Source organism: Propithecus coquereli, unplaced genomic scaffold, assembly GCF_000956105.1.
Source record: "Propithecus coquereli isolate 6110/MARCELLA unplaced genomic scaffold, Pcoq_1.0 Scaffold235, whole genome shotgun sequence".
NCBI lineage: Eukaryota > Metazoa > Chordata > Mammalia > Primates > Indriidae > Propithecus > Propithecus coquereli.
Genome location: NW_012147897.1, coordinates 1,438,364 through 1,447,988, shown reverse-complemented (window position 1 = coordinate 1,447,988; position 9,625 = coordinate 1,438,364). Strand labels below are relative to the sequence as shown.

Genomic DNA, 9,625 nt, shown 5'->3' with positions numbered 1-9,625 from the left:
AGCCTCTGAAGTAGCTGGGACTACAGGCATGCGCCACCATGCCCGGCTAATTTTTTCTATGTATTTTTAGTTGTCCAATTAATTTCTTTGTAATTTTAGTAAGAGACGGGGTCTCGCTCTTGCTCAGGCTGGTCTCGAACTCCTGAACTCAAACAGTCCGTCCGCCTCGGCCTCCCAGAGAGCTAGGATTATAGGCGTGAGCCACCGCGCCCGGCCTAAGCGGTTTTTAAAGACTCAGTAAACATACACACTATACATACAACTTAGAATTTGTTTTTCTTAAAAATATATGGTTAGCCTCTTTCTGCTGTTAAAAAAATGTTTGGTAATAACTTGTGCATTACGTGCTTTAAAAAGTGGAACCTCTTATAATATGATCTTGAAAACAGTGAAATGCAGTGACTTTTAATGGGATTTGGGGTCAGAAGGCTAAGAGAGTGATATAACCTTGGACAAGTCCCAGTAACCTGAGTGTCACGTTCCTCATGTAAAGTAGTGATAGTAATAATCATCTCATAAAATAATTGTGAAATGTCAGAGATTATAAAAGTTGAAACACTTTGTAACTTGTGAAGTGCTAAAGAAAGAGTAGTCATTAAATTATTAGATGACTTAGCCTCAACCCTAATTCACACCTTCGTCTCCTTTAATTTGAATGATTAAAGTTTGATTCATTTGCTTTCCTATACTTATCCTTAGGTGGAATTGGTGAAAAAAGAGTAAGTTTGGACCCAGAGCTCTGATCACATAGGAGGAATTTTTTTTTTTTGAAGAGACAGAATCTCACTCTGTCGCCTAGGCTGGAGTGCAGTGGTATGATCATAGCTCACTGCAGCCTCAAACTCCTGGGCTCAGGGGATCAGAATTTGAATGAAAGATGGGGAAATAGTTATAGAATCATTGGTCTGTTTTCAGTTATTTCCCTTTGAGACTATTAATCTTTTTAAAGGCTGTGCTTAGACTTTTTTTTATATAAAGGGACATCTCTTCATTGTATATGTAGTATGCATTTTCTGACAGTTCTAATAGTTTATGAATTAGTACTTCTCATTACTAAGTTTCCCACAGCCTACCATTTTAAAAAATAATTTTTTAGAAAAGGAAGTTGTGTGTTTTATTATGATATAAATTTGATTTTTTCTTAATTGCTCTTTTAAAGAAGGTATTGTTTCTTGGGAAAGCTCAAGTAATTCTTGGTTTTGTTTTTGTAGGCTCAGATCACCATGAAAGTAATCCAAGGCTTATATAGTGGGGTCACCACGGTAGAACTAGATACTTTGGCTGCTGAAACGGCTGCAACCTTGACTACTAAGCACCCTGACTATGCCATCTTGGCAGCAAGAATTGCTGTCTCTAACTTGCACAAAGAAACAAAGAAAGTGTTCAGTGGTAAGTATGTGGTGAAAAAGTATGTGGTGAAAAAGAATTTAATATTCTCAGAAAATTAATAAAGTACTAGAAAGAAACCTTGAATGTCGGAAGAAAAGTTGCATCTTGTTTAAAAAAGCAAAATGTATAAATTAGTGGCAAAGAGGGGACCAGAACTTCCTATTTCTCCATTCTGCTGGCTGCTGACCTGCTGTATGAAAGGGTTAATGGATCTTTGTTCATCATGTCTTTTGCTCCCTCTTTTTTTTTTTTAAAGCCTGTCTTTATTTTTTATTTATTTATTTTTTTTGAGACAGAGTCTCACTCTGTTGCCCGGGTTAGAGTGCCGTGGCGTCAGCCTGGCTCACAGCAACTTCAAACTCGTGGGCTCAAGCAATCCTTCTGCCTCAAGCCTCCCGAGCAACTGGGACTACAGGCATGCGCCACCATGCCCAGCTAATTTTTTCTATATATATTTTTAGTTGTCTGATTAATTTCTTTCTTTAGTAGAGACGGGGTCTCGCTCTTGCTCAGGCTGGTCTTGAACTTCTGAGCTCAAACAATCCACCCACCTCAGCCTCCCAGAGAGCTAGGATTACAGGCGTGAGCTACCACGCCCAGCCTTAAAGCCTGTCTTTAGGCAGTTGGTGGTGATATGATTGGAAAAATGAATAATATTTATTGACAAGTTCTGGGTTAAACAAAATTTTATAGGTTGCTTTTTTGTCACCATTAGCGAACACCTCATTCTATCACTTCCATTGCACAGCTCAGGGAATGTGGGCAAAGGAAGGTTAAATAATTTGTTCAGTATATGAGAAGCCAGTGGTAGACTGAGATTAGGAATCTTTTGGCTCTCAAATTCACGTCTATTATGTAAGGCCTCAAACATTATATCCTTCCTCTTCAGTAGATTTATTGTGAAGATATTAGTTCTCCCAAAATTGATTGATAGATTCAACTCAATCCCAATGAAAATACCAGCATTTGTATTTGTGTTAGTTTTATATGTAAATACAGAGGGCCAAATACCGCTATGATATCTTGAAGAAGAGTAGAGTGAGAGTGCTTACTAAATGGTTGTTGATAGAAGTGAACTGCTTGGGATGATAGATTCTGAGTTTTAAGTTTGTTTCTGTTTTTTAGAATAAAATATTGGTGAGAAGAGATTATAATTTCTGCATTTCCTTATTTTCAACCAATACTCAACGGGGGCAGGTTTCAGAATCACTTTTTAAACTACAAGAGCTTACACTAATTTTAACTCTGGAGGATTGCTTCCTTAAATGAGGCATTATTATATATTTATTCAACATGTACATTTTTATTCAACACTTTCTATGCTCGGCGCTGAGGTGTGTTGGGATGAAAAAAAAAGGTTGAGAACCCCTGTTTTAAACTATTTTCTGACGATTGAATTAGTTGTTAAGTGATCTTGACATTTTTATTTTCTGTTGTGTTTTTTAGATGTGATGGAAGACCTCTATAACTACATAAATCCACATAACGGCAGACACTCTCCCATGGTGGCCAAGTCAACACTGGATATTGTTTTGGCCAATAAAGATGTATGTATAACATTTTTCTAGTTATAAAATTTCTAGAAATTTTTTATTGGTTTTGTTTTTTTAAATAACATACATTTTAGAAAATTTAAAGACTACAAAAGAGATAGGTAAAGATTAATTCTCTTTCCTGCTCTGAATCTTGACTTTACTCTCTAGAAACAACTTTGTTTTATCATTGTTTTAGTTTAGTTTAGTTTTAGAGACAGGGTCTCACTCTGTCGCCCAGGCTGGAGTGCAGTGATGTGATCATAGCTCACTGCAGCCTTCAACTCCTGGGCTCAAGTGATCCTCTTGCCTCAGCCTCCCGAATAACTGGGACTGCAGGTGCATGCCACCACACCTGGCGAATTTTTCTGTTTTTTATAGGGCCAGGGTCTTGCTTTTGCTGAGGCTAGTCTCGAACTCCTGACCTCAAGTGATCCGCCCACCTTGGCTTCCCAAAGTGTTGGGATTACAGGTGTGAACCACTGCTCCTGGCCCTATCATTTTTAAATGTATTTTTCAGAGCTATTGTGTACATACATGTGTACACATGTGTGTATGCACATATATATTTTTCTTTTCATTGGTAACATACTGTGCATACTGTTTTCACTGATACTTTTTTTTACTTAAAAGTATATCTTAGAGATTGTTCTGTATAAGCATTTATGAATTTACCATATTCTTTCTAACAGTTGCATAACATTCTACTTTATAGACATATTGTCACTGGTATGTACATGTAAGTATTCCTCTCGTGATGAATATTTTTTTCCATCTTTCACTGAAGTGAATATTCTTGTATGGGAGGTGTTTTGCCTATAGTTGAATATATCTGTAAGATAAATCTGTTAAGTAGAATTGCTGAGCCAAGGTATAGGTGAATTCAAGATTTTGCTAGACATTGCCAAACTGACTCCCAAAAAAGGTTACTCAGGTAAAATTTTGAAAGATCTTGTTTAGTATCTTAAAAATTATCCAACTGTGTTTTAACCCCTTTCTTTACTAGATCCCATAGGATAGGGGGAAAGATGTATAGGTCCAGCTAGCCTTTCACACGTAGGATTTATTTACCATAGATATCTGGACAGGTTAGAAACCAGTTTTAAATTTAGGTAATAGAATGCTTAGTTGACTGTCTCTCTAAGTATGTATCTGATATTAAAGAGACTAAGACAAAAATAAAGAGATTGAGAGAAAACTGAGTTGTTTGTGTGTTATTCATTTGTATAATCTTAAATACAAGTTAAAGACAAAAATAAAACAACAGCAAAGCCTGTGTCTAAAAATAAATATTGATAGTCAAGTGTTTCAGTTCTCCATTATTCATGGTAGGTCTATACCTACCATGCTACCTTTGGCAACAAAAGTGCCCTTAAAAATTTAAGAGAAAGGAAAAGCAGGTTTTCATACAGATTTTTCTAGTCCTGGACATGGATCATTATGTGGAAACACTTAGAATTTTGAAAAACTGGCTCCATTTTTTTCCCTATCCCAAATGATTATTTGTATCTAATTGCTTTTGTTTTCCTCTAAATGGCTTTATAGTCTACAAAAACTCTGTAACAATGACCAATTGTGCTATAAAATCTTACTGTGGTAGCTGGGTGCAGTGGCTCACACCTGTAAGCCCAGTGCTTTGGGAGGCCAAGGCAGGAGAAGAACTTGAGGCAAAGAGTTCAGGACCAGCCTGGGCAACACAGTGAGACACCATCTCTACGAAAAATAAAATTGGCTATGTGTGGTGGTACGCACTTGTAGTCCCAGCTACTCAGGAGGCTGAGTCAGGAGCATCTTTTGAGTCTAGGAATTTGAGACTGCAGTGAGCTATGATCAGACCATTGTACTCCAGCCTGGGCGACAGTGAGACCCTGTCTCTTAAAAAAAAAAAGAAATCATCTTACCGTTACAATAGTAGTTTGTTTAAAACCTGTTAAAGAACCATAGATTTTTGAAGAGTTTTAGAATTAAAGCAATCCTACTTTCCGTCATTATTTATCATATATATTGTTATGTGCAGTTTAAAGTAGGCTAATTTTTAAAATAAAGATATGTATTAGTAAATATGTGGTACTAGTACTTTTGGATTAACAGCCTGAAAACATGTTCAACGATGATAATGTAGTCCCATTCATGCTCATGTTCTTTCCCTCTTAAAAGATACACTATAAACATAATAGGAGAAGCTTGGAAAATCATATTTAATCACACAACTTTATTTATGTATTGTCTTCTAGTCTTTAAATATGCAATTTTAGAAACCTAATTAGGATACTAAGTTTATATACTGATTTTTTTTTTCAATGTTATATGGATGTCTATAGTAATTAATACTTAGTGTTATCTGTTTTGTATCCTATGTCAATTTTAATTCTGGGCTGAAAGATATCAGATTTTGTGAAAATAAGTCTAATTATTTTAATTATGGGTTCTTTTTCACTCCCATCAGCGCCTGAATTCTGCTATTATCTATGACCGAGATTTCTCTTATAATTACTTTGGCTTTAAGGTAAATAATGGATTTCATGTGAGTGGGAATTCCTACTTAAATCAGGAAATACAGAATTTTATTTATGTTTTGGTGATATAAAGGCAGTAAATTGTTTAGAGTTGGGATGGACTTGGGAATTAATGGAGTTAAGGTGGTGGTGGTGGTTTGAATTAAAGCAAAGATAGTTTATCCATTTGCAATTTTGAATTTTCCAAATTGTTGCTTCTGGATTGAGGAGTTATACAGGTAAATTGCCAGAATTATTCCATATTATTCCAACGTTTATGCAATATTCATTCAATGCTTGCTGTGTGCCATGTACTTCTCTAAGAATTTTTATGTTGATAGTATGATGTAGTGACTGAGAATGTACACGTTGATGTCAGACCATCTGGGTTCAAATCTCTGCTCTATTTCTTATTAGCAAGTTATTTAATCTGTTTGTGCTTCAGTTCCTCATCTAGAATGGGGGTAATATAAATTTTCAACAACAAATTCTATTCAGGATTAAGTGAGTGTATGTATGTATTGCTCAGATCCGTGCTTGGCCTGATAAAGCACTTTAGGAGTGTTAGCCATTGTGGGAATGATGATAATTAATACCACAACTTATACTGTTAATATGTATAGAGCTCACTTTTTTCAGAAATTTTCATGCAATCTTTGCCAAACCAAAACAGCCAATGATAATGTTCCAAACTGAAGCTAGGAAGAGTAATATGCTGTTCTTTTCATTTAAAATTTTATAAAAACTGAAAAGATTTAAACAGATTGCCTTATTGTGAATGATATTGTGTCTTTAAAAACTGTGCTCTGAAAATTTTTTTTTTTTTTTTTCTTTTTCTAGACGCTAGAGCGGTCCTATTTATTGAAGATCAATGGAAAAGGTAAGAAATGAACATGTTTGTGTGTTATACTTTCTCTTCATTATATTGAATATAAAGCTTTGAGGTATTAGCTTAATATTTGTTTCTTTCCTTCTCTCTTCTCTATTCTCTCTTCTCTTCTCTTCTCTTCTCTTTTTCTTTTTTAAGTTTTTGAGGTGGGGTTTCACTATATTGCCCAGGTTGGTCTCAAACTCCTGGGCTCAAGTGATTCTCCTGCCTCAGCTTCACAAGTAGCTAGGCATACAAGTGCGTGCCACTGTGCCTGGCTGCCTGAATATTTCTATTTAGACTCTAAATAACATTTTGAACTTTAGGCTTAGTTTGTCAATAATTGTCTTGCTTATTGATAAGAAGTTTTTCTAATTTTCTTTTGGTGTTCCTTTTTTTGATTCAAATATGTGTCTCAGACTAGTTCTTCTGATACGTGCCATCACATGAAAATTCCTCCTTTATTTATAGTGGCTGAAAGACCACAGCATATGTTGATGAGGGTATCCGTAGGGATTCATGAAGAAGACATTGATGCTGCAATTGAAACATATAACCTTCTTTCTGAGAGGTGGTTTACTCATGCTTCTCCCACTCTCTTCAATGCTGGTACCAACCGCCCACAACTTTCTAGGTATGTGTCATCTATCGTTTTAATATGCTGAAATGGTTTTGAGTAGGGAAATAAACTTTGACCTCAAGAAATTGGGCTGTTTATCACATAAAAATAATTTAAGAAACATTTAATCACTGCTTGCTGTGATTAAATGACATTTGCGTTTTGGAAAGATCTCTGACTGCAATGTGAATGAATTGGAGAGAGAGCAAATGCTTATAATGAAATGCTCTAAAATTGATTGTGGAGATAGTTGCACAACTCTGTGAGCATACTAAAAGCCATTGAATAGTACACTTTAAATGGAGAATTGTATTGTTTGTGAATTATATCTCAATAAGGCTGTTTTTTAAAAAAGTAAATGCCAAGAAGTAATTAGGAGACTCTTATAGTAGTTTGTGCAAGAAATTGTGGTAGTTTGGGTTAAGGAGGTGAAAGTAGAGATTGAGACAAGTAGACAGATTCAAGAGATATTTAGGAGGTAAAATGGACAGAATTTGGTAATATTTTGAATATGGGTCAAGGATGGTTCCTGCATTAATGAATACAATAATAGCATTCATGGTGGTGCCATTTGCTGAGAATGGGAACACTGTGACAGAGTCTGTAATATGTAAAAGAAAAAAAAATCATCGTTAGCAAGTTGGTTTATTCCAGGAATTCAAGGATATGCTAACATCAAAATGTAATTCATTACATTACTATTGTGTACAATGTAACGCTCTTTTATAAGAAAAAACTTTAGCAAAATTGATACAGAAATAACTTCCTTATTTGGTAAAAGATATCCCCTAAAAACTTAGATGTATCACCTCTTTTTTTTTAGCATGGTAGTAGAGGCCTGAGTGACCATTGTAAGATAAAAAAAAAAAGATAAGATTGGAAATGAGGAAACAAAAGTGTAAAGATTCACAGAAATGATATTACATAGAATTAAAAAGAGTTTTTAGCAAAATATCTGGATATAAGTTCAATATACATTAATCAACTGAGTTTCTATACTTTAGCTGTTAGAAAATTAAGTTTTAAAATATAGCCATGTGTAGATGCCATAGACTCATGACCCAGAGCAGCTCGGAGGTGGTGAATAATAGCTCTTCAAGTCTGCAATAAAAAGTGGTCTCCAATAAGACTACATTGCAAAAAATGGGAAAGAAACAGAATGGAAAGAATAAAATGGTTGAAGAGGCAGAGCTTAAAGAATTTGTGGTGGAAAAAGTAATAAAGTGACGTGTAGTAAATGGGAAAGTGGAGTATTTCCTGAAGTGGAAGAGATTTATAGATGCTGACAATACTCGAGAACTGAAGAAAATTTAGATTGTCCAGAGTTAATTGAAGCATTTCTTAATTCTCAAAAAGCTGGCGAAGAAAAAGATGGCACAAAAAGAAAATCTTTATCTGACAGTGAATCTGATGATAACAAATCAAAGAAGAAAAGAGATGCTGCTGACAAACCAAGAGGCTTTGCCAGAGGTCTCGATCCTGAAAGAATACTTGGTGCCAGAGACAGCAGTGGAGAGTTAATGGTTCTCATGAAATGGAGAGATTCAGATCAGGCAGATTTGGTGCTGGCAAAAGAGGCAAATACGAAATGTCCTCAAATTGGAATTGCTTTTTATGAAGAGAGACTAACTTGGCATTCTTGTCCAGAAGATGAAACTCAGTAATTGTTTGCATTGCTTTATATATATGCATAAAATCTGGGTCTTGGTTTTTGATTTACTAATGTGAAGAAATAACTACATTCTAATAAATCAAGTTTGATAAGTTCGTTTTGAAAGTAGCGTTGAGAGAATTTTTGGAGGGGTTGTTTGCATCAATAGCACTGGTTACTTTGAACAAATAAATAAAAGCTTTCTGTAGTTGCTTCCTTTATCAGAAAAGAACATTTGATAACATGATATATTACTTCCTCTGCACTAGAGAACAACTTTTCTAAATGCTAGGGGAAATTTCCATAGCCATTGTTCAATCAGAACTTGTGTTTAACTCATGCCTAAGGACCATTCTGGGTTTTTCAAATTTTTTTTTGTGTGTGTATACATAAAATGCATATGTAAAGGATTTTCTTTGTTTTTAAACATTCACCAAAACAAAAATCACAGGTAAGCCCATGTGTCTGCAATGCCATCATTCTGAGCAACCTAAGAATTGAAAATTTTCCTAAAGCTGTAACATTTCAAATTAAATAGTCGATTCTTTATTAATTGGACAATTTAAATAGATAATTTAAAAGCAGCCATATCAGAATCTGTATCTACATGTATAGTCATATAAATGCAACATTGTATTTGCAAAATTCCTAAAAGGAAAAGCTTTATCAATACCAACAACCTCCTCACCCAGATGAGGAAACTAGACAAATCCCAGTGTGTTCTAACACAGTAAACAAACAAGACTTAGTTAAATGGACATTAAAGATTCCCATAGTGAGCCATTCCTTTACAAAAAGTTGAAATTCCTGTGCTATATTGACTAAAAGGTCATGGTTAATGGATATCTGAGGCTTGGCTCATGGAAACCTAATCAGATGGTTAGAGATGTTGGCAGTTTCGGACCTGCTGACATAAATGGGTGAACAAACTTTTTGTAATCTAAACTATTAACCTGTATGTTTTTTCCTTACCCCACCTCATTCCTTACATTTAGGCTCAATCTTTTCAGTATTTGGGTTACTGGTTCAGCAGAAGCCAGGAAAAACAACTTTGTAGTAATCAGAATATTA

The 9,625-nt window shown here is 35.0% G+C and overlaps 1 protein-coding gene and 1 pseudogene across 2 annotated transcripts in view; both read left to right on the top strand.

Annotated features, from left to right (window-relative positions):
• Positions 1 to 9,625, top strand: part of RRM1 (ribonucleotide reductase M1) — a 42,141-nt gene that overhangs the window by 9,900 nt on the left and 22,616 nt on the right. For both annotated transcript variants that reach the window (XM_012645675.1, XM_012645676.1), the window contains exons 3-7: positions 1,212 to 1,389; positions 2,836 to 2,936; positions 5,368 to 5,427; positions 6,257 to 6,296; positions 6,756 to 6,918. In XM_012645675.1, the coding sequence (XP_012501129.1) occupies positions 1,212 to 1,389; positions 2,836 to 2,936; positions 5,368 to 5,427; positions 6,257 to 6,296; positions 6,756 to 6,918 (542 nt within the window). The remainder of the gene's footprint in view (positions 1 to 1,211; positions 1,390 to 2,835; positions 2,937 to 5,367; positions 5,428 to 6,256; positions 6,297 to 6,755; positions 6,919 to 9,625) is intronic.
• On the top strand, positions 8,029 to 8,567 carry LOC105811328 (annotated as a pseudogene).